Source organism: Rhinoraja longicauda, chromosome 4 (assembly GCF_053455715.1).
Source record: "Rhinoraja longicauda isolate Sanriku21f chromosome 4, sRhiLon1.1, whole genome shotgun sequence".
Lineage (NCBI taxonomy): Eukaryota > Metazoa > Chordata > Chondrichthyes > Rajiformes > Arhynchobatidae > Rhinoraja > Rhinoraja longicauda.
In genome coordinates this window covers 39,522,838-39,549,387 of record NC_135956.1, presented here as the reverse complement: position 1 = coordinate 39,549,387, position 26,550 = coordinate 39,522,838, and the positions used below count along the sequence as shown (strand labels likewise).

General features: G+C 41.7%; 1 protein-coding gene across 1 annotated transcript in view; it reads right to left on the bottom strand.

Annotated features, from left to right (window-relative positions):
* col22a1 (collagen, type XXII, alpha 1) overlaps window positions 1–26,550 on the bottom strand; it is a 188,463-nt gene that overhangs the window by 146,579 nt on the left and 15,334 nt on the right. The window contains exon 2 of the mRNA XM_078398602.1: window positions 22,071–22,637. Within this exon, the coding sequence (XP_078254728.1) occupies window positions 22,071–22,637 (567 nt within the window). The remainder of the gene's footprint in view (window positions 1–22,070; window positions 22,638–26,550) is intronic.

The window sequence follows — 26,550 nt, the reverse complement described above, 5'->3', positions numbered from 1 at the left end:
TTTTCCTGCATCTAGTTTGTCCAGTCCTTTTATAATTTTATACGTCCCTATAAGATCCTCTCTCATCCTTCTAAACTCCAGTGAATACAAGCCCAGTCTTTCCAACCTTTCCTCATATGACAGTCCCACCATTCCAGGGATTAACCTCGTTGATGCATTGCCTCAATAGCAAGGACGTCCTTCCTCAAATTAGGAGACCAAAACAGCACACAATACTCCAGATATGGTCTCACCAGGGCCCTATACAACTGCAGAAGGACCTCTGCGCCTAGACTCAAATCCCGATGAGGGATTGAGGACCTAAAGTAGAGCTGGACATCTTAATCACAAGAAACAGACTAGGTGGAATACTGTAAAAAACAATCTGGTGATGTTAGCCTGTTTGACTGCATTGAAACAAATCCAGCTGAGAACATGTATCATCAAAGTAACAAAGGTATTACCTCAGACTTGTAGATTTAAGCAAATGAGAAAATAATTATCAAAAAGCAAAATATAGCAGATAGTGGAAATCTAAAATATGAAACAGAGAACATATCTTGCTGAATTTTTCCAACATCCTCTGCTTTGATAATAACTAACAAACAAGAGGGCACAGAATAAGACTTAAATAATTTTATTTGTTCTCACTAACAGGGAACTCTTAGGGTGAAGTTGTGACTCTACACCACACCCCATAATACTTTTCATTGCCTTCAATATGTCATCAAATTAGTTTGGGTGTAAATAATGAAAAGCATTTGATCTCCTCAGTTTCAACGTCATTTGGTTAAGTTAGGATTGTTCTTTCCCACCTGCGGTGACTGTGATGTTAATAAGAATGTCTATACATTTTATGACCATCTGGTATGTTTTCAACATGCTCTGGTTTTTATTTTAAATGAAACTGAAGAAATTGGAAGAGGTTCAGACCACAGAGGATGCCAACTTTCTCTATTTCTGACTCCTTGAGCCTTTAATTTTTCACCCTGTTTCCAGCTGTTAGCAAGAAAGGAGAACAACATTACATCATATTTCATTTCAAGTATTTTATTGCAAAGCAAACTGGGTTAATACAGACCATGCCTACATGCACACAGGCAAACAGGGGTTATATACTAACTACATCAGGCTAAGAGAGAAATCTCATGATCACCCTTTCATTTTTCATTCATCATTTTGTATAACTACTCCTACTCCTCTCCATAATTATGTCCTTCATTTTACCATTTAAACAAGCAAATAAGAACAGTTCTCTGTAGAATCATAGGGTCATAGGGAGCCATAGAGTCAAACAGTGTGGAATAAGCCCTTCTGCCCAATATGCCCACACCGACCAACATGGCCCACCTACATTAGTCCCACTTGCCTGCATTTGGCCCATATCCCTCTAAACCTATCCTATCCGTGCACCTGTCCAAATGTTTCTTAAACTTTGTGATAGTATCTGCCTCAACTATCTCCTCCAGCAGCTCGCTCCATTACCCTACTACCCTTTGAGTAAAAAAAGTTACCCCTTAGGTTCCCATTAAATCTTTCTCCCCTCACCCTAAACCTATGTCCACTGGCTTTTAATTCCCCTATTCTGGTTAAACGATTCAGTGTATTTACCCTATCTGTTCCTCTCTTGATCTTGTACAGCTGGTCTATAAGATCACCTCTCATGTTCTTACATTCCAAGGGATAAAGTCCTAGCCTGGACAACTTCTCCATGTCACTCAGGCCCGCGAGTCCTGGCACCTCCTCATGAATCTATTCTGCACCCTTTCCAGCTTGCAACATTTTTTCTTTAATAGGATGACCAAAACTGAACACAATACACTACATGTGGTTTCACCGATGTCTTGCACAACTGTAACAAGACCTCCCAACTTCTATACTCAATATTCTGACTGATGAAGGCCAATGTGCCAAAACCAAAACCACCCAATCTACGTATGGTGCCACTTTCAACAAACTGCACCCCTTGATCTCTCTGCTCTACAACGCTCCCCAGAGCCCTGCTATACATGGTATAGGTCCTGCCCAAGTTACTTCCCAAAATGCAACACCTCATATTTCTCTGTATTAAATTCCATCAATTATCCGTCAGCCCAATTGCCCAATTGATCAAGATCCTGCTTCAATTTTTGATAACAATCTTCACTATCTACAATGCCGTCCACTTTAGTGTCATCTGCAAACTTGCTAATCATGCCATGTACATTCTCACCCAAATCATTGATTATAAATGACAAACAGCATTGGACCCAGCACTGAACCCTGAGGCACACCACAAGTTATAGGCCTCCAGTCCAAAAAAAAGCCTTCCACCATCACCCTCTGCTTCCTTCCATGAAGTCAATTTTCTATCCAGTTAGCTAGCTCTTCTTGAGATCCCATGCGATCTAACATTCCAGAGCAGCCTACCATGCAGAACCATTGGCATTTATCAGCAAGGTCAGAGGAATCAGTGAGCAAGGAACATGGTGGATCATACATATATACGTGGCATTCCAGTTTTTTTTCCAATATCCCAAAAATGTGCTGGTGGGTTACTTGGCTACTGAGAATTGTCCCTGAATGTAGATTAATGACATAAACAATCAAAGAGGAATTAATGGGCGAGAGAATAAATTTCAGGGCTTTCAGGGAAATAGGGAGAATGGCAATGGGATTGCTTCTGCAGAGTCATGCATAGACCAAATGAGCCATCAACAAGTGGCACACAATAAAGTTTCACCCTTGCTACTCCATGAATTATATTCCTCTATACAGGCATACCCTGTAATTATATGTCTCACTCCCTCAAATAAACTATACTTTATGTCTAGGCTTTGGGTCATGCACATCAGTTGGTGTTGGATGTGAACAATGACTTAAAATCCAGACTGGAGATTATTTAAAAAGAGAAAAGAAAGTTAATGTTGGAGGTTGAACCTTTTAACAGGATCAAGAATTATTTCAGAGATGTGATCAAACCAAGGAACAAAATTTAGTGTAGTTCAACTATATAAAGTAATTCACACCCCTCCACTTATCCTTGTGCAATGTCAGCTACTTCAAAGTTCTGATTTTCTATTAAAAGAAAAGGAGACATTGTACAATACTGTTCACAATCTCAGGACATCCCGAAACACTTCATAATCCATTGAGTGCTAATAAGGTGTGGTTGGTGTTGTAGGAAGTGTAGTATCTAATTTGCACATAGTGAGTTTCTGCAATATGGTCAGATAATCTGTTTTACAGGGTTGTTAGTTTAGAGATATTAAGGAAAAACTCTTCTGCACTTTGGATATTTGGACAATTATGTTTTTATATACAGTATATCAGACTGAGTGAGCATCTGAAAGAAGAATCTTCAGTGGTGTAGGTCTCCTTTAGTACTTCGCTGGAGCATCAGTCTAAATGTTGTGTTCATCATCATATCATCATCATATATATACAGCCGGAAACAGGCCTTTTCGGCCCACCAAGTCCGTGCCGCCCAGTGATCCCCGCACATTAACACTATCCTACACCCACTAGGGACAATTTTTACATTTACCCAGCCAATTAACCTACATACCTGTACGTCTTTGGAGTGTGGGAGGAAACCGAAGATCTCGGAGAAAACCCACGCAGGTCACGGGGAGAACGTACAAACTCCTTACAGTACAGCACCCGTAGTCAGGATCGAACCTGAGTCTCCGGCGCTGCATTCGCTGTAAAGCAGCAACTCTACCGCTGCGCTACCGTGCCGCTATCGTGCCGCCCTACCGTGAACGCTACCGTGTTCTTCCCAGTAGTTTGACTGAAACCCACAACCTACTGACTTTAGAAACTATTTCCTTTTAATTGATAAGGGAGGAACTGAGCATTAAATAATATGTGCCTTAAAATAGTTGTGGTTTCTGCTGCTGCTCTAACCTGGATTGATGGGTGTAATGCCTCTGGAAACATCACTTACATTCCAGTGCTTGAGCATAGGCTTTGTGGCTTTGGGCAGCAACCATGATTGTTGTGCAGTCTCGACGCAGTGTTAATTTCTTCAAGGATTAACACTGGATTTGCCATTTTGTCTTTTCTGCGATTTGTGCTTTGTGATGACATTCACACTTACATAAAATAGCCTGTACACAGACAATTCCAGCTGCCTATAAATACTCTGAAATAGAATAGAAATTCTATGTGTAGGAAGGAATGGTTTAAAACAAAGGGTCGAGACCCTTCTTCAGAAGTCGACCGAAATGTCACCCAGTCCTTCTCTCCAGAGATGCTGCCTGTCCCGCTGAGTTACTCCAGCATTTTGTGTCTATCTAGAAATTCTATGTGATTTGAAAAGGTTCATCTGGACCAGACAACTGAATTTAATCAGCGAGCTGATTCTATGGTACTTTCTGAATTGTTAGGTGAAGTTTATTTCCTTCCCAGACCCTCTAAGAAGGTTCCCAGACTTGTGCAGTGATGGCTTGCAAAGAAAGTCTGACACCTGCAGTCTTTTGCTAAATTAGTTCACACAAGTGAGAGCCATGGCATCAGACCCACCAAAGCTGCGTGAATTTGGGGGTATTAGCTACAACATTGGATAGACAGATTGTTTTCCCTGAAACAACAGCGTTTGAGGGGAGAACCGTTCGAAGCATATAAAATTATGAGAGGAACAGACTGTAAAAACACAGTTTAGTTTATAGAGATACAGTGCGGAAACAGGCCCTTCTTTACTAAAGCCAATTAACCTATAAACTTGTACATCTTTGGAGTGTGGGAGAAAACCAGAGTACCCATGAACTACAGCACCCATTGTCAAGATCTGACGCTGTAAGGCAGTAACTCGACCATTGTGCCACCGTGCCGGCCCGGTTATAACCTTTTTCCTAAGGTAGAAATGTTAAAGACCAGAGAGCATAACTTTAAGGCGAGAGGGATAAAGTTTCAAGGAGATGTGCAGGGTAAGTTTTTTTACACAGAAGGTACTGGTTACCTGGTATGCACTGCCAGGGATTGTGGTGGTGACAGCCATGATAGTGGAGTTTAAGAGGGTTTTAGATAGTTACATGGATATGCAGCAAATTGAGGGATGGGGGCATGTGCATGCAGATGGGATTAGATCTTAGCATTATATAACAATGAGGAAACACTCTAATTTAAGTGCCTGAAAATCTCTTCTTGGAAGGATAGTGGTAACCAAATAAGTCAATGTTTTTGGAAAGGAAAGGCACAAAAAATGGGAAAAGAACAAGGGATTGAATCTGATGAGAATGCAGACCTAGCATCCAGCAGAGACTAAATGGGCAGAATGGCCACATGTGATAACTACACTGCGATATATGATTCAATCTTCCAGTAGACAATGTCAATTAATTGATGATATTTAATGCCAAATCTTGGGCTAATTTTGATTTACACTGTCAAAATTATTGTATAGAACAAACAGACAGAATGTCTATTATCTATTAAAAGGCCACACTCATTTAAACCTGTTGTGTGTGCAATCCTCTACTATTTCAGTCAGAAAGTGGCCAGTGGGGACAGTTGCAGAATGATAAGAATGCAGCTCCAGCATCGAAGACAGCTCTAAGTCACTAATCCCAGGAGTGACTTCCTTACCACATTCTCAGCACCTTAATACTTTCCGTTTTCCATCATTTCTCTCGTCTTTACAATCCAAGTTATATTTCATTTACTCATTAAATGACCTCTCTCACCACTCTAGAATGCACTGCCTAAAAGAGAGGTGGAAGCAGATGCAGCAGGAGCTTCAAAGTAAAAGTAGATAAACACTTGGTAAACTAAACATTTCCAGGGCAGTGGAGAGAGTGGGATTAATTGGGGGATAATTTTTCAAGAGTTCCCCTACAGCTTTTTCCAGACATCTACCGTTTTCTATGTGAAATATCTGCTCTGCAAATAGAGCGTTACGTGTGGAAACAGGGTCTTTAGTCCAACGCCCACACCGACCAACATGTCCCAGCTACACAAGTCCCGCCTGCCAGTATTTGGTCCATATCCCTCCAAACTTGTCCTATCCATGTGCCTGTCTAACTGCTTCTTAAATGTTGGGATAGTCCCTGCCTCAACTACCTCCTTTGGCAGCTTGTTCCATACATGCACCACCCTTTGTGTGGAAAAAGTTAACCCTCAGATTCCTATTAAATCTTTTCCCCTTCACCTTAAACTTGTGTCTTCTGGTCCTCGAATCACCTCCTCTGGGCAAGAGACTCCATGCATTTACCTGATCTATTTCTCTCATGATCTTATATAAGATCACCTTCATCCTCCTGCTCTCCAAGGAATAGAGTCCCAGCTTACTCAACCTCTGCCTATAGCTCAGCCACTCTAGTCCTGAAATCTTTAAACTTTCTTCCTCTTACCTGAAGCCTAAGCCCCCCAAAGGTTGACATTTCCACTCTGGGAAAAATATTTCTTTCTACCCTATCTAGGCCTCTCATAATTTTATATACTTCTGTTGCATCACCGTTCAGACTTAAAATGCTTCATGGAAACCAATCTGTGTTTGTCCAACTAATGACTAATATTCTCCACATCTTGGTGAACCTTTTCTTCAACCATTTCAAAGCATCCAAGTCCTTCCTGTACTATGGCAGTGAGAACTGTAGCATTATTCCAAATGTGGTGGTATTTGAAGAGATGTGTGCAAGTGAGGTATGCAGATAAGTGTGGAGATCGCTCATGGTGTTGGACAAGGTTCTGAAACATGCGGGAGTTTAGGAGAAGAGACTGAAATGACTGAAGAGATTACGGGTTGGGAAAGATCTTTCCTTATTTAAATCAGGTTTTTCAAGCCCTGTGACTTTCGGCTGACAGATATTAAATTAAAAAGCCGATTAAAATTTTGGGGATGGTGGATTCCTTTTGCGTGATAAAAGGTTTTTTTTTTTTTTGTTTTTTTTGGGGGTTTTTTTCCTCTCTCTTTCTCTCTTTCTTTCTACTATTTTTCTTTTAAAGCCATAAAATTATGGGGTACAATGATTGTAACAAGATATATGTGAAGTACATTGATGTATTTAACCTCTAATAAATAAATTAAAATAAAAAAAATAAAAAAAAATTTTGGGGATGCACATTTGCAGTTTGTTTGCCACTTTAGCAACCCAAGCCACCCATCTCCCACCCATCTTCCACAGCAAAGTTGAGAATATGGCACATCTGAGATATTTCTCACCCATTTCCCGTCAAAGTTCTACCATTAAAATTATTATTAAAATTACCTGACACAACAGCAGTTTTGTCCCTTTGCTCCTTGCTTCTTTTCCTCTGTTACCAGGTTTTTGAACAATCATTCCATAAGCTAGGATGCAGTCTGAATTCCCTCTATCTCACTGCAAACATTGGACGTAGTCTCCAGAAATCCTGCACTATAATGTTGATAACTATATTCTGCACTCTTTATCTTTTCTCTTTGATCTACCTATTATAGTCAATTTAGCTGAATTGTATTTTTGTATAGTATTATTTGATTTAATTGCACAGTATTCAAATCAAAGCTTTTCGCTATACATTGGTGCATATGATAATAACAAACTGAAACCTGGTGTTTCATCTCACTTTCTATCTTTTTCCATTTATGTACATGACAATATGTATAGATAAATGAGAAAATTATTATGGATTGAGTCACATACCTGTGTGTGTACAACATTAGGAAACCTGTAATATAGTATTGCAGTCTACCCAGTGATTTATTGGCTGTCTATTCCTCCAGTATAGACATGGAGATACCTCTAACTTTAGCCAAGAATGCAAGTGTGATAATTTGATAAAAATATCTGTCATTGGTATCTTCTTCCTTGACCCCATAGCATGTATCATAGCATGCACAAGTTATTTTGATGCTGATTTCATTCCATTTTCTCTATTTTGTGAGTTTGATCTGGGCCATGATCCCAATAATGTTTTGTTTGTTGATCTTTTCTTTGAGGCAGAAAAACCATGCAACTATTTTGATATGATGATTCATATCAGGCCTATGTGTCCTGCTACGGTTGGCATCATTTAAAAATAAATACAAATGAGAGGTGCCATTCACTTTTCTTTAACGATGAAACCATTTCAAATCTGGAAAGTGGAGGTCTCTCTGAAGGGCCTAATTTAGTCTTATAGAAACAGACAACATAACAGTAAATGTCACAGATCATCATCATTGAGTGGATAAAATTATCGATTTTTAATATCCCAGAATTGTAGTGTTCATTACATATAAATTTCACACCTTTTTAAATGTTCCAAAAGTAGCTGATAAAGCTCATGAAAGCAAATGAAAAAGTCCAGCATTTCGCCCATCCAACATTCCGGAGCATTTTATTAAACTGTCAAGATGTCTCAATATCTTTCAATCAATTAACTGCTTTTAACTTTGTTGCTATCGTTATAAAGGAAATTATAGCAATCTATGCACACAAATATCCCACAAACAACACATGAGAGGAATGGCCAACTCAGCATCTTTTCCTGTAAATTGAGTTAGAAATAGTAAAATGTTCCCGTGTTCTGCTACAATTAATGCCTCGTGATTTTATCACAGGGCTCCCCGGGTTACGAGTGAGCAGACTTAAAGAAATCCAACTTTAAGCAAATTCAACATTTTATAGCATTTTTTCAAGCTGGTATTAATAATAAAGTTTCTTATTGGTATTCGTTATTGATTCAATACAGTATACATTCCATTGTTTAATTATGGATTGTTTTAGGGTGATTATTTAAAGAAATGAAGGAACTATAGAAAGAATGATACCATATAATAGACACAAAAAGCTGGAGTAACTCAGCGGGACAGGCAGCATCTCTGGACAGAAGAAATAGGTGATGTTTCGGGACGAGACCTTCTTCACACTAAACGTCACGGGAAAGGTAAATGAGAGATATACAGTAGAAGATGATGTAGAGAGATATAGAACAATGAATGAAAGATATGCAAAAAGTAACAATGATAAAGAAAACAAGCCATTGTTAGCTGTTTGCAGGGTGAGAAAGAGAAGCTGGTGCAACTTGGGTGGGGAGGCATGGAGAGAGAGGGAATGCAGGGGTTACTTGAAGTTAGAAAAATGAATATCATACCATTGGGTTGTAAGCTGCCCAAGTGATATATGAGATGCTGTTGCTCCAATTTGCGTTTAGCCTCACTCCGACAATGGAGGAGGCCTAGGACAGAACAGTCAGTGTGGGAATGGGAAGGGGAATTAAAGTGTTTAGCAACCGGGAGATCAGGTAGGTCCAGGTGGACTGAGCGAAGGTGTTTAGCGAAATGATCGCCCAGTCTACGTTTGGTCTTGCTGATGTATAAGAGTTCACATCTTGAACAACGGATACAAGAGATGAGGTTGGAGGAGGTGCAAGTGAACCTCTGCATAACCTAAAAGGACTGTTGGGGTCCCTGGACAGAGTCGAGAGAGAAGGTATACGGACAGGTTTTGCATCTCCTGTGGTTGCAGGGCAAGGTACCTGGGGAGGGAGTGGTTTGGGTGGGAAGGGATGAGTTTCCCTGGTTAACATTTTGAAAAGATATTTGAACATTTTAAACTATACATCTGAGCATGGATTTAAGTATCATGAAAAGGAAAATCTGCATCAGAAAAATGTGATTTCAATTTGATTCAGTACTTTGAACTCATAAGGCACATCAAACTCCTCCATAAAACCAAATAACCTAATTGCTAGATATTTTGAACGTGACACCGACCTCTTTCTTCATTTTTATGGCAAATTCGCTCATGAGCTAACTATTTCAATTATATTAACTGTAGGTGTAATTTGTCTTCTTTAAGTACTGGGCGTGAGTTACGTCAATGTATTGTATGACTATACTTCATAGTCTTCAATTAGCCAGTGGCAGAATTATTAATGCTAATGGTAGCCAGTGCAGCTGCTATGACTTTGGAAAATAAATTTAAAATTGTGGCAAAGCTGGAGACAAGGTAAATAATTTAAGAGCATTTGTAGTTGTGACATTGATGTTTAAACAAAGCAAACCAATTAACCTACAAACCTAAACCTGTACGTCTTTAGAGTGTGGGAGGAAACCGGAGATCCCGGAGAAAACCCACGCAGGTCACAGGGAGAACATGCAAACTCCGCACGGACAGGCACCCGTTGTTGTCAGGATCAAATCTGGGTTTCTGGTGCTGTAAGGCAGCAACTCTACCGCTGTGCCACCGTGCCACACTTGGCAGTTGGGAAGCTCCACCTAATTACAATTGGATTTGGGATTTCGAATGAATGAATGAATGATTGATTGAATGAATGATACGTTATTGTCACATGTACCTAGGTACAGTGAATGCTTTGTTTTGCACACAACCTTGGCAGTACACAAGTGTCGCCATGTATTCGGACCGACAAAGTTACAAAAGTACTGATCTACTGCCTGCTGCCGCAAGCCTCCCTCCCTCTCCCCCCCCCCCCCCCCCCCCCCCCACCCCCTCCTCGCCGAATTCTTGAAACTCACAGTACTTATGGTACTTTCTGAGGGAACGAACCAATTGGCTGATGGGCTCAGGATCAAGGGCATGTAGGGATCAAGGCTGATTCTTGCAGCTCTGTACTTAAGTGCCGTTGATGCAGAAATCAGATCTTCCTTTAAATAACAGGCAACTCAGTGACCAAAACACATAACCTCTCTTGATGTGCTAGATAACTTCTGTAATGTGTCATAACACTTCAGATATGCCTGACAATTCCGACTGCTGCTGTCTCCTAACCAAGGATCTCACTGTTGAACTGAAACCATTTCAAACATATCTTTCAATGTGACATCAATTGGTTTCCGTTGAGGAGTTAACATCTCACATGAATGTGATTGATTGAGTTGTTCCTCAGGGCAATGTAATGTCATCATTACAGTTTCCACATTGTCAGTGGCCAGCAGAAAGGCAACACCATTACAACACCATGTGGATCCACACATGATACAGTTGTTTCCAAACCATAAATCTAAGGACATAATTAAAGATCTTTTAACAGAGTGCAAACTTAACTCAAGAATGAGAAAGCTCTTCCTCTTTTTTACATTAATACCTTTGAAAGGACAAGATCAGTTATTGCTGAAGAATAATCTGCCATGAAAATCAAGATCAATTCAATCTACTGGCTCTAATTCCATAACTCTTCCTCAACAAAACTTTTCAATGAATGAATTCAACAGCTGTTTGGGAGGAGAGAGTACCAGATTTCAACTGCACTTTGTGTATTTACTGGTACAAGCCCCTCGGTGGCTGAGCTCTGAATGTTAAGGTCATGCTTCTTTGTTTTCCACTCTTCTCTAACCAGTCAAATTAATTAATCATCTTAAAAATATGTAGTTAGGTATGCCTATGTTCAAAGGTAACCCATTGCAAACAATTGTATCTGCACCTCCAGAAATGTCACCCAAGCCTCAATAATGTGAAGTGTTGCATTTTGGGAAGTCTAATATGGGCAGTACCTACACAGTGAATGATAGGCCCCTGGAGAGTGTTGTGGAGCAGAGGGATCTAGGAATGCACATCCCCAGCACTGAGGCCCTAATTACACCTAGTCGGCTATGTTGGGCAGGCCAAATCATTCAAATTCCTGATAGCAGACAAACTCTATTCTGAGTTCTTGTCACAGGGAGGCATTAACAAGCAGACAGAGGAAGGGATTCAAGGGAAGACAGACACAAAAAGCCGGAGTAACAATCTGAAGAAGGCTCTCGACCTGAAAAGTCACCTATTTCATTTCTCCAGAGATGCTGTCTGACCTGCAGAGTTACTCCAGGTTTTCGTGTCTATCTTTGGTTTAGACCAGCATCTGCAGTTCCTTCCCACACTAGGATGCAAGGGTACGCCCAAGACTACCTTGAAAAATATTCTGTGTGCCCGCTGCTGAGCATCTCTAACACATGAGTTTCTAAAATGGAGAAGGAGCATTCAGGATGGTATTGGGAACCTCAACAGCATTTCTTGGGAGCACATGGAAGCCCTGTGTCAGTGGTGGATGTGATGTCCCACCTTTCAAATGACCAGCTCATCCACCTTATGTCACGGTGGCAGTACAACAACCTAGTCCTTAACGTCGGCAAGATGACGCAGTTGGTTGTTGATCAACAGTAGCAGGGAGAGGTGGAGAGGTTGTGACCACAGCCTTATCCTCATCAACAGAGCTGCTGTAGAGATAGTGAACAGCTTCAAGTTGTTTGGCATCCATGTCACCAATAACTTAACCTGATCTCTTCATACAGATGTGGCTATCAAAAAAGCAGATCAGTATATTTACTTTTTTAATGAGGCCAAGAACAATCTGCATGCCCACGAGGATTGCCCTGAATTTATGCAGGTGCTAAAGGAAGTATTCTGACAGGATGCAACCCAGCCTGGCATGGCAACAGCTCTCCTCTTGACCGCCTTAACCAGTTCATCACAGCCTCGTCACTTATTTCCATCTAGTTCATTTTCATGACGCTTAAAAACTTTAGAGATACAGCATGGGGAAACAAGAATCTAACTGTCTCAACGTATTGAGTGCTTCGTACAATAGACAATAGACAATAGCTGCAGGAGTAGGCCATTCGGCCCTTCGAGTCAGCACTGCCATTCACTGTGATCATGGCTGATCATCCACAATCAGTACCCTGTTCCTGTCTTCTCCCCATAACCCCTGACTCTGCTATCTTTAAGACCTCTATCTAACTCTCTTTTGAAAACATCCAGAGAATCAGCCTCCACTGACTTCTGAGGCAGAGAATGCCACAGATTCACAATTCTATGGGTGAAAACGTTTTTCCTCATCTCCGTTCTAAATGACCTACCCCTTATTCTTAAACTATGGCCCCTGGTTCTGCACTTCCCCAATATCGGGAACATGTTTCCTGCCTCTAGCGAGTCCAATCCCTTTATAACATGTTTCAATAAGATCCCCTCTCATCCTTCTAAATTCCAGTGTACACAAGCCCAGTCACTCCATTCTTTCAACATATGACAGTCCAGCCATCCTGGGAATTAACCTTCGCTGCACTCCCTGAATAGCAAGAATGCCCTTCCTCAAATTTGGAGACCAAAACTGCACACACTACTCCAGATGTGGCCTCACCAGGGCCCTGTACAACTGCAGAAGGACCTCTTTGCTCCTATACTCAACTCCTCTTGTCATAAAGGCCAATATGCCATTAGCTTTCTTCACTGCCTGCTGTACCTGCTTGCTTACTTTCAGTGACTGATGTACACCTAGATCTCATTGTACTTCCCTTTTTCCTAACTTGACACCATTCAGATAATAATCTGCCTTCCTGTTCTTGCCACCAAAGTGGATAGCCTCACATTTACCCACATTAAACTGCATCTGCCATGCATCTGCCCACTCACCCAATCTGTTCAAGTCACCCTGCATCCTCAAGGCATCCTCCTCACAGTTCACACTGCCCCCCAGCTTTGTGTCATCTGCAAATTTGCTAATGTTACTTTTAATCCCTTCATCTAAATCATTAATGTATATTGTAAATAGCTGCGGTCCCAGCACTGAGCCTTGCGGGACCTCACCAGTCACTGCCTGCCATTCTGAAAGGGACCCATTAATCCCTACTCTTTGTTTCCTGTCTGCCAAACCAATTTTCTATCCATGTTGTAATGTTGTATTCTTAATGTTTTAATGTTTTATGCTTTATTCTTAAACGTTTACTGTATGTTCGTGTTGTTACTTGCGAGTGGAGCACCAAGGCACATTCCTTGTATGCGAACATACTTGGCCAATAAACTTATTCATTCATTCATTCATTCATTCATTCATTCATTCACCTGATGGTAAAAAAGCAGGTATAACAAGTGACTTGGAACCTTTAGCTTACATTAAATGTTCTAGTTTCCCCCAAGTCCATTCAAGAGGGAAATTTCCTATCTCCAGCCTAATATGGCCTGCGCGTTATTTTATTCCTATAGTGACATTGACTCTGTTTTTAGTGTGCTCATGACTCATAAAATGGGCAGTTGTATGGTGGTTGGTTTGTGCTGCTACACAGCTCTGGCGACTTGGGTTCTATCCTAAGCTCTCGGGCTGCTTGTTTGCACATTGTCCCTCTGACTGCATGAGTTTCCCCTCAAATTTTCTCCCGTGTAACAAAATTTTTCTGGCTGGCAGATTAAGTGGCTACAGCTAATCACCCCTGATGTAGATGAGCAAGAGGGAAATTAGAGTGTGGTTGATGAGCATGTAACAGGACATAGGGAAAATAAATAGGAGAATAGGATTGTTGGGATCGCTCTGAGAACTGACATAATGTTGTGTAGTGCGGGAGAGGGAAAATGGGCATAGTGTAGACGTTTCTTCCTGGATTCAAGGGTATAAGCTGTGAGGAGAGGTTGGACAAACTTGGATCATTTTCACTAGGACTTCTGTGGCTGTGAGGAGACCCAATAGGAGTACATAAAATTAGGAGAAGCACGGATAGGGTGGACAGTCAGAACCTTTATCCTAGGTGGAAATGCCAAAGGCTAGAGGGCACGGCTTTAAGGTGAGAGGGGCAAAGTTTCAAGGAGATGTGAAGGGCAAGTTTTTTAGAGAGTGGTGGATACCTAGAAAGCTATGACAGGTATAATGTAGAGGCAGATGTGATAGTGTGCATTTAAGAGCCTTTTGGAATGGCACATGGATCTACAGAGAATGAAGAAATATGGATCACGTGCAGGCAGAGATTAGTTTAATTTGGCATCATGTTCAGCATGGAAGCTGAAGGGCCTGTTCCTGTGCTGTACTTTTCCATGTTCTAATAGTTTAGACTTTACAGATACAGTGTGGAAACAGGCCATTCTACTCAGCAAGTCCACGCCGACCAACAATCACCCCAGAGAACTAACAATAGCATACACACTAGGGACAAACCTGGGCCTCTGGCGCGATAAGAGAGCAACTCTACCACTAAGTCACTGTGCTACCGATTGTGTTTGACAATCAGCACAGTCATGGCCAAAGGGCCTTTATACGTGTTATACAACTTAGGGCTCTTTTAGAACTCATGCACCAGCATACAGTGCGGTCAGCACCAGGTGCATGGATAAATCACGTTAATGAGCAGGTAACACAAATTAGTCTGTTGTCTGCATCAGGTCAAATGAGCGCAGGCTAATTGTGCATCGCAATCCCATGCCTGACTTCATGGGATATACAGTTTCCTGGGCCTGTCCAAAGCTGCACAGTTTTGGAAGGAAAATCTCTGAATCTGGACTAGAAAACATATCAGATCCTTCAATTTAATAATGGACCATCAATTTAAATATATATCCAACCCGATTTCAGCAAATGCATGTTTAGATTAAATCTTCAAAGCCTGAATCCACTGCGTGCTTTTTCTTGGGTAATTTGTCCCTTTAAGCAAAATGCTGGTGTGTACAGAGACAGACATGCCTCACTGAACAAATGCTGTCAGAACTAATAGCTTTTTCTCTTTTGCAGGCAGCATAGATAGGTGCCAGAGCCTAAGGTCATTCTTTAATTTAATCCCTTCTGGATGGTAGACGGTCATGAGATGGTTGAGAAGGGGAGGGAGAAGGGGAGGAAGAGGTAGAGGGGACGGGCAGGCAGGCTGGAGGGCTGGGGGGGGGGAGTGGAGAGAAACTAGCCAATTGCCAGAACTTCCCATTATTGCTAAAGCTACATGTTGGGGAACAGTAAATACTGCTGTGTGCAATTTAAGTATCAGTTGCCTTGCTGCAAGATATGATTGACTGCTGTTAAAGGTAAAAAAAAGGTGTGCCAGACTACAGAGTGGAAGGTCAGTATTTAGCTGTGTAATTGGCAATGAATGACTCTCTGCACAAAGCAATCAGGCCTGGCTGAATGGTTCAATGCTGAGAACTGACTGTCTGGCAGCTGCTGAAGTCACAGATGTTACTCAATTGTATTAATTAGAATGGGCAGGGTCTCACCAGTAATCTCAAAGAATGTTGATGCACGTGTAAGGATAAATAGTCTAGTTTAGTTTAGACGTACAGTGAGGAAACAGGCCCTTTGGCCCACTGTGTTCATGCTGATCAGCAATTCCCAAACACTATCTTACACACATGAGGAATTTACATTTTTACCAAGCCAGTTAGTCTACAAACCTGTGTGTCTTTGGAGTGCGGGGTGAAACTGGAGTACCTGGAGAAAACGCACACAGGTCATGGGGAGAAACTCCATTCGGACAGCGGGCATAGTCAGGATCAAACCAGGTCTCTGGCACTATAGGACAGCAACTCTACCACTGTGCTGCCCCACCCTGTCAAATGCACAGAACATAGAACAGTACAGCACAGGAGCAGACCATTCAGCCCACAATCTTTGTGTCGAACATGATGCCAAGATAAACTAATCTCATCTTCCTGCACATCACGTATATCCCTCCATTTCCTACATATCCACGTGCCTCTTAAATGCTTGGAAATGTGCTTGAGACATTGATCACCCTTTTGTTACTTTTTCTCATCTGCCGAATAAAAATTGAAATATACTATTAGATGAGATGATGTGGGATAAGTGAGATAGCTCAACCACCATTAGTACAAAGGCCTGAATGAGTCTTTGTGCTATAACTTTCTGATTTGATGAAAAACTTATACATGTCTTATCATTCTAGAATCCAATATCAAGCGCTAAGTTGCTCCAACACGTTGTCTTTCCTTGGTAAATCAGCATCTGCATTTCTGTGTTTCCAGATATCTCTCCACTCTTGTTTCAAGATAGAATAGTTCTAGCCATGGTGGCGCAGCGTTAGAGTTGCTGCCTTACAGCGCTTGCAGTGCCAGAGACCCGGGTTCGATCCCGACTACGGGTGCTCTCTGTACAGAGTTTGTACGTTCTCCCTGTGACCGTGTGGGTTTTCTCCGAGATCTTCAGTTTCCACCCACACTCCAAAGATGTACAGGTTTGTAGGTTAATTGGCGGTGTATGTGTAAATTGTCCCTCGTGTGTAGGATAGTGTTAATGTATGGGGATCACTGGTCAGTGCGGACTCGGTGGGCAGAAGGGCCTGTTTCCCTAAACTAAAACTAAACTAATAATATACATAATCACTCTTCATTGTCAATCATTTCAGTTTCTTGATCAATGCTGAACAGAATGTTTATAATGCTCATGATCTCATCAAGATTGCATTTAAATTTTAAAAGTACTTTTTAATGATACGTTCCCTAATAGTTTAACAATTGCAAAATGACCATGCAGTGTAAGTATAGACTTATCATCTGAAGCACATTAAGGACCACCTGTTTGCAGACTCTATTGATCTCTAATTAGTTACTCCAATAATAAAAATTACAGTGCAGAAGATATAATTTGCTGATGAGACTTTATTGGTTTAAACATTCTAATTGTACTTTCCTGTCCTCAACCTGTAGTTTTTCAATAATTAAACAATTCATTAAAAAATAATGTCGCAGTCCTATCCTCTAAAATGTCTGGTAACTGCGGGACTTTGAATCCTCTGTTAAAATCTTACTGGCATTGGTATGATTTCATTATTGTCGTGTACTGTATACCGAGATACAACAAAAAAAATGTTTTTGCGTGCTATCCAGTCAAATCAAGCCATATACAAGTGCAACAGGTAGTGCAAAGGAGTATGTGTAGGAAGGAATGGCAAATGCTGGTTTAAACCGAAGATAGACACAAAATGTTGGAGTAACTCAGACGGTTAGCGTCTCGACCCGAACCGTCACCTATTCCTTCTCTCCAGAGATGCTGCTTGTCCCGTTGAGTTACTCCAGCATTTTGTGTCAATCTTAGGTGGTGCAAAGGGAACCATACCAGAGTACAGAATATAATGTTATAGTGTCATCGCAGATTTAAAAAAGTGCAAGGGAGTAAATAAATTGGAAGATTGGGATTACACACTTAGTTTAATTTCTGAGAGGATTATTCAGTAGTCTGGTAACAGCAGGCAAGAGTGTGTTCGTGAAAGTGGTGGAAAGAGCTTCCAAGCTTTTGGACCTTTTTCCTGCTGGGAGAGAGAAGAGGGGTTGACCGGGTTATGAAAGGCTGTACGATAGGTAGCGCAGCGGTAGAGTTGCTGCCTTACAGCACCAGAGACCCTGGTTTGATCCTAACTATGGGTGCTGTCTGTATGGTGTTTGTACGTTCTCCCCGTGGCTGCGTGGGTTTTCTCCGGGTGCTCCGGTTTCCTCCCACACTCCACAGACATACAGGTTTGTAGGATAATTGGCTTGGTATAATTGTAAAATGTCCTTTGTGTGTGTACGATAGTGCTGGTGTACAGGGTGATCGCTGGTCAGTGCGATTTTGGTGGGCCGAAGGGCCTGTTTCCACGCTATATCTCCAACTTAAAAAATATCTAAACTAAATTAAATCACAGCTGTGGATTCAAAAAGGGTTACAAGGGAACAAGGATAAGTTAACAAACCTGTGGACAATGGAACAAACAATTTATGATGAAGAATTATAATACTTTTCTTGGAAAGAACGGAAAGCTACATGATCTAAAGCAATTGAATGGTCTGAATGGACAGTATAGGAGCAAAGAGGTCCTTCTGCAGTTGTACAGGCCCCTGGTGAGACCACACCTGGAGTAGTGTGTGCGGTTTTGGTCTCCAAATTTGAGAAAGGACATTCTTGCTATTGAGGGAGTGCAGCATAGATTCACGAGGTTAATTCCTGGGATGGCGGGACTGTCATATGTTGAAAGAATGGAGCGACTGGGCTTGTATGCACTGGAATTTAGAAGGATGAGAGGGGATCTTATTGAAACATAGAAGATTATTAAGGGATTGGACATGCTAGAGGCAGGAAACAAGTTCCTGATGTTGGGGGAGTGCAGAACCAAGGGCCACATTTTAAGAATAAGGGGTAGGCCATTTAGAACGAAGATGAGGAAAAACCTTTTCACCCAGAGAGTTGTGAATCTGTGGAATTCTCTGCCTCAGAAGGCAGTGGAGGCCAATTCTCTGGATGCTTTCACGAGAGAGTTAGATAGAGCTCTTAAAGATAGTGGAGTCAAGGGATATGGGGAGAAGGCAGGAATGGGGTACTGATTGTGGATGATCAGCCATGATCACAGTGAATGGTGATGCTGGCTCAAAGGGCCGAATGGCCTACTCCTGCACCTATTGTCTATTGACAAAGCGAATGATGTGTTAAAAATGATGTGAGTTTTGCCAAATTATTGGGAAAGAAGTAGTGTTTGGAGATTATCTAAACTGAAAGCATGATGAGGGGCATAGTACACAAATGGCGCTGTGCGGTATTAAAGAGGCGGCTTCTATTGAGCCTGCTTCTTGAACAGCACACTTTTAGCCTCAATGTCATGCCAGAGTTTTAAAATAATTAAAGGATACACCCCAGATCAAAATACAGTTGGCAAACATTTTAATTCCCTTTTCCAAATAACCTACGGCTAAGGAAATCCACGTGAAAAAGCACAGACTATGGACACGTCACACTCCATGTATTTGACATCATGGAGTCAAAATGATTTGTAGCTGGACTGAAAGTAGGGTTGCCTTGGAGATGAATACAGTGCCCTTTAATTACTCCTTTCAAGTCATTTGCCAGTTTCTCAAGTAATTAGATGCTTTCACACAGTGAAAATGGAAAGAACACTCATTCGTTATATTTTGGCCATGCAGCGCTTAAAATAAATCCTGGGCTGAAATAGTTCTGATTACTCTATTTATTCCTGATCAAATATGGTAAATGATTGATAAATGGTTAGTACAGTAGGTTTGTACACTATGAATGTTTACAACTGCAACCTGGATTTGACCTCCAACAAAACTCAAAAAGTATCATATCCAAGCAGGTTAATTTTATTGGTCTTTACCTCCAGCAAGTAGAGTAAAAAATCAGTGCAAAACACTGTCTGTGTACATAAAAATGCCTGATCTTCAGGATAAGTGATAGAGTTTAGCAGAAACTCTAATGAAGAGTTAGCACAAGTTACTGGCCGCTTTAAAAAATGAACAGAACATTTACAGCACAATGCCTCTCCCCCACAGTTGCCAAAGTTCCAAAATGAACGAATGGCCATTTTGTTTTGTACCATCATAAGTTAGATATTCATCATAAGTTGTTCGTATTAGTCATACAATATCAAAGTCAATAGCATCAACATTTGGAAGCAACCAGAACACAATGCACTGCTGCAACATTTTGAAGCAACCAAGGACAAATTACTATCCTCGTGTGTTCTGAAGGTTTCTGGAAAAGATTACTCATAAAAAGCTTAAAAATGAAGAAAAACATAATATTTCATAGTGCTCATTCACTGATCAATAACCATGTAAAACAATCCTCTGGACGAGGAATTGCTTGGAACATGCATCAAACCACCAACAAAGATAGACACAAAGTACTAGAGTAACTCAGCGAATCTCTGGAGGAAAAGGATGTGTGATGTTTTGGGTCGTGACCCTCCTTTGGACTCTGAAGAAGTCCCCACAGTCAGAAGAAGGATCCCAACCCCAAAAGTCACCTATCCTTTTCTTTTAGAGATGCTGCCTGACACGCTGAGTTACTCCAGCACTTTGTGTCGATCTTTGATATAAACCAGCATCTGCAGTTCCTTGTTTCTACATTCAAACCAACAACAATTGAGCGTACACACTCAGAAATATACAGTGAATCTGTTAGCCATTCCAATCAACAGGGCACAATCAATCCTTATGATAAGCATGCTTTCGTCTACTTTTCTCTGTCTCACTCTTTCACAATATCCGACTAATCACTTTCACTCATACACACACACACATGCACAGAATTCAGTCAGTCAATTTTCAAATGGTTCTTGCTATGACTTGGTAAGTATTCTGTTTAATGCTTCTCCAGGATGAATTTAAACTGATTACCATCAACAATTATTTCAAGAAAAGCACCAGGGACTTCCAACCACTATCCCAAAGCACTAAGACATGAGTTATCGGAAGGGGAATGCCTGGAATGGAACTCAGACCACCAGTGCAAACCTTATTCAAATTTCATTGAGGCGTTTAATCGGAGCATGGTACACTCAACTGAAACGTGGAAATCTCACTAATAATCACAGTAACCTTATGTATGCTTTTGAACTCTCAAAGAAAAAGGTTTGGAATGATGCTTCAGGGCCTAACCGATAGGCTTTAACCCACCACAAGATTCAGGGAGTTTTTCCATTTGCAACATATTTTTGGGCGGCACAATGGCACCACAGTACAGTTGCTGCCTTACAGCGTCAGAGACCCGGGCTCCATCCTGACGATGAGTGCAGTTTGTACCGAGTTTGTACGTTTTCCCCGTAACTGTGTGGATTTTCTCCAGGTGCTCCGGTTTCCTCCCACAAAGATGTGCAGGAGTTTGTAGGTTAATTGGCTTCTATAAATTATAAAGATAGAACTAGGATAGTACTAGAATAAGAAAATAACTGCAGGTGCTGGTACAAATCAAAAGTATTTATTCACAAAATGCTGGAGTAACTCAGCAGGTGAAGCAGCATCTCAGGAGAGAAGGAATGGGCGACGTTTCGGGTCGAGACCCTTCTTCAGACTGATGTCAGGGGGTGGGACAAAGGAAGGATATAGGTGGAGACAGGAAGATAGAGGGAGATCTGGGAAGGGGGAGGGGAAGAGAGGGACAGAGGAACTATCTAAAGTTGGAGAAGTCAATGTTCATACCACTGGGCTGCAAGCTGCCAGGCGAAATATGAGGTGCTGCACCTCCAATTTTCAGGTGGGCCTCACTATGGCACCTCCAATTTTCGGTGGGCCTCACTATGGCAATCATTGGTGCTGGTGATCATTGGCCTGCGCGAACTTGGTGGGCTCAAGGGCCTGTTTCCACATCATATCTCTAAACTAAACTAAAATAAATAAAATAAAATATTCGGTGGAGCCAGAATTCACATCCATCCCTCCAGCTCCCAGCTAGTGTACCACATGATGCTCCCAGTCACCAGTAACCTAACCTTTTTGTTGGTTTTGCCTTAAATTGGACCATCAGTATCAGTCTCAAGAATAGCCTTTGATTGTCCAATAATTTAAATCGCCTTAAGCAGTTTGTAAACAGTTAAATAATGGATGGTTGCAGTTATATACATCTAAAATGAATGCTCAAACAGTACAAATACACATATGCTTCTTCAAAGCCACAGGTAACATTCTTTTGCCTGATGTTGCCCTCTCAAATAACAAATAGTAGGCACTTACTTTGGCACAGTCTCTGTCGTAGTATTCCTCGAATCTTGTCTATGGCATTGAAATCAGTGACATGGAACATGTGAGCAGATTTGGGTTCAGAAGCAATCTCTTCCAGTTCCTCCCTCAGGGCATCACCAACACCCACAGCAAAGAGCCTGATACCAACAGAGTGGGTCAAAGTCGCATTTGGCAAGACTTCATCCTGGCTTCTGCCATCTGTCAATAGGATCGCTACTTTCTGGATGTTCGGATTATTTGGCCTTCCGCCTTGCTGCTGTGAGAAGCTGTTCAAGGTGATGTAGCCAATGGCCTCCCCAGTTATGGTGTTCCCACGTCGGTATCTGATGTTTGCCGCAGCCTGCTTGATGTCCTCTATGTTGTCATAAGCACCTAGGTTGAACTCAGTGTGTGGCTTGTCACTGTAGCTTACAACTCCTACCCTGGTTTTCTCTGGACTGATGTCAAAAGTGTCCACCAAATTGGCCACCCACTGCCTGACCTTTTCAAAATTCTCCTTGCCCACGCTGTAGGAAGTGTCCAGCAGAAAGACCAGGTCATAGTGCACGTTCTTGCAGCCTGTAAAGGAATCAGAGTTCACAGGTAATACATGGTACACATTGAAAAGCATAAGCACTGCACCCCAAAGCATTTCACTGTAACATGCTGCCTCGAAACAGTGACTGCCAGAAACATAAAAGCCCAGCTCTTTCCCTCAGCTCCTTTGTGCTCCTTTTGAGAGCAGAGATTCACTTGAAGTGATGTACGACACAATTGAAGGCTGTTATTATGCGTAGTTCCACAGATCCAGCCTCCCACGAGATTGTTGAAACCTGCCCTCATCAGACTGATTGTTCGACAGAAGTTGTTTTTGTGCTAATTCTCAAGGAAATATAAATCTTTCACTTGCGGTTTTATAAGTTATTTTCAATTTTAAATCAAAATGTTGTTGCGTAAAGATTTCAATGCAAAATTATTAATGCTTTGCTGTATCGATGATTTAATTATGATTAATTTTTAAGATCATGAAATGAAAATTGGTACTTTGTGATTGTAGACATATTATAGATAATTTGCTTTGAACAAGCTTCTTCATGTTAGTTTTTTTATTGTCCTGTAGCGCAAGACTTGAGGGCAATGCTGCTTCAGCACATTCAGGGGAAACACAATATTACACCACTTCTCAGCTATGGATAACTTTTCCCTCTGGCTAAACTGTACCAGAAAAGTTGTGGATAACATTTGCAACTGTACATTGCAACACTTCTGCTCCTTTAACAAAACCTACATTTTTACAGCATCAATCATTGATGTCTGAAAGTGCAATAAAATGACTTGAAGCATATCGCAGCCAAATGCAATGGGAAAATTGTGTGCACTCAGGTCCAGAGACAGTAATAAAATGAATCTTTTTTAATCATATCATTCAAGGAAGGAATTTTTCACCTTGTTCAGAAAAAACAATGGGACTTTCTAAGTCCATCTAAGATCATGGTCATTCTAATTTTATTGACATATCCAGAGAGTGCTACTTTTAATTGCAGACACTCGGCCCAGAACTGGGGAGTTATTTGAGATTGAAGACAATAGTGGAGTGTAATTCTCCCCAAACTTAGATTTCTCTTTCTTGATGATGCTAATTCCTTCTATAGCTGTCTGAGTCATCAATGCCATGATTAAGATAGCCCTGTCTTCACGTTAAGATGTAGCTCACAGCAAAGGTACTTGACAATGAGCAACAGCTGTAAGGTGAGTTTCCTTTCTACTTCAAAGGAACTATGATGCAATGTTATCCATTGTCATTTTAGGTGAGGTGTGCGATTGAGTTCGAATGGAATGAGTTCGAACAGACTGTTGCAGGGGTGTGAAGAGTCTTTGTGGATGCTGGTGGCTTTTCTGAGGCATCGTGTGTTGTAGATGCCCTCCAAGGCTGGTAGCTGTGTTCCGATGGTCCTCTGAGCTCTATGGACTACCCGCTGAAGAGCTTTCCTTTCTGCCTCCGTGCAGCTGAGGTACCACACAGGGATGCCATGTGTTAGGATGCTCTCTATAGCGCAGCGGTAGAATGTCGTCAGCAACTGTTGGGGTAGACCAGACTTCTTCAGTGTTCTTAGGTGGAACAGTCGTTGCTGTGCCTTCTTGACCAACGCAGCAGTGTTATTGGACCATGTTAGGTCCTCCGAAATGTGACTGCCCAGAAACTTGAAGCTGGACACTCTCTCCACACTGTCCCCGTTGATAAAGATCGGGGCGTATTCCCCGTTATGTGACCTACGGAAGTTGATGATCAGCTCCTTGGTCTTGGTGGTATTTAGGGACAGGTTGTTATCAGAGCACCAGTTGCTCTGATCACTAGTTGCTGCCTTACAACATCAGGGACCCAGGTTCGAGCCTGACTATGGGTGCTGTCTGTATGGAGTTTCTACATTCTACCTGTGACTGTATGGGTTTTCTTCAGGTTCTCCGGTTTCCTCCCGCACTCCAAAGACGTATAGGTTTGTAGGTTAATTGGCTTTGGTAAAAATTGTAAGAAAAAATTGTCCCTAATGTGTAGGATAGTGCTAATATGTGGGTTGATTGTTGGCCTGTCAGGACTTATTGGTCCAAAGGGCCTGTTTCTGTGCTGTATCTCTAAACTAAGCTAAACTAAGCATCCATCCTCACCACCTGGCTAGCTGTGCCAGGATAATGTAGCATTAATGAGGGCTGAGGTCCATGCAAGGCATTTCTGCTCTCACCATTCTGGTGCTGGGATCATTCTCTCCTCCTCCTTCTCCCAAACATTTGGCGATAAATGAGTCTTTTTTAATTGGTGATTACTAATATTAACATGGTCTGCTCACACACTAAGCACGACTTCTTACATCCCAACAAATAAAAATTGAGACAAAGGAAGACCTCTTGTTCCCTGAATGCGCATCCAAATATACTCTCACCATAGAAACATAGAAAGTAGGTGCAGGAGTAGGCCATTCGGCCCCTCGAGCCAGCACCACCATTCAATATGATCATGGCTGATCATCAGAAATCAGTACCCCGTTCCTGCTTTTTCCCCATATCCCTTGATTCCTTTAGCCCCAAGAACTAAATCTAACTCTCTCTTGAAAACATCCAGTGAATTGGCCTGAAGATAGACACAAAATGCTGGCGTAACTCAGCAGGTCAGGCAGCATCTCTGGAGAAAAGGAAAAGGTGACGTTTCGGGCTGAGACCCTCCTTCAGTCTGAAGAGGGATCTCATCCCGAAACGTCACCTGTTCCTTTTCACCAGAGATTCTGCTTGACTCGCTGAAATTACCCCAGCATTTTGTGTCTATCTTCGGTGTACACCAGCATCTGCAGTTCCTTCCCACACATTTTACTGTACAATTTGTTCACTGTTCACTATACAATTTGTGTCATTTGCAAATTTCTTAAAAATACTAACGATATTGTCATCCAATTTGTTAATAGACACAAAAGACAGCGGGACAGGCAGCATCTCTGGAGAGAATGGGTGACGTTTTGGGTCGAGACCCTTCTTCAGAATCCAAATTGTTAATGTACATGACAAGTGGCTGTAGTCCCAGCACCTACTTTTGTGGCACATCACTGGTCAAAAGCCCTCAATCATAGAGTCACAGAGTCATAGAGTCATACAATGTGAAAACAACATGCCGCATTTACATTAAACATCCCGCGAAAGTCATAGCATCATTGAGCCACAGAGTCATACAGCATTGAACCAGGCCCTTGGGCCCAACTTGACGGGCCTTTCAGCCAAACGCTATATTATTTTTACAGCTCTTTTTTACAGGCCAAATCCCTGAAATTTAGCGTATATCTGAAACGATTTTGCATTAAACAGGCCACAAAGGGGCAAGTTAAATCAAATCCTGATTCTCGCAATAGTGTTTACCAGTGAATCACACACTGAAACATCTCTTACCAATTATCAAGTATTTCAAATTTAATATTGAATGCCACAGGCATCCAGTCGGAACTCGGCTAAATTTATATACAATCTGGCACTTTGCTCACAATAACTACCACCATTGCTTTTTATTGAACGAACACAGCAGAGTTCAGGGAATCAATTGACCTGCCCAGGATATAGCCTGTTTAGTTTTTATTGTTATATGAAATGAAAACAGACTGAAAATGATGCCTTGATTAAGTGAACATAGTGTGTAGAGTCTACACGCAAAGACAGGATGTCTGAAGAAGGGTCTTCTTCTAAAAAAGTGCTGTAAAAATAATATAGCGTTTGGCTGAAAGGTCCGTTGGGCCAAAGGGCCTGGTTCAATGCTGTACGACTGTGACTCAATGATGCTATGACTTTCGCGGGATGTTTAGTGTGGATGTGGCATTGTGGCGGTGCCCGGGGATTAGGCCACTCCCTGGGTCATCCCCCTCGGCACTGAGTGGACAGGGCTGGGGAGGGGTATGGAGCTACAGGGTTTGCCTGAAGGGGCTAGAGTTTACTCATGCGGGAAACTGAACAGAGTGGATGT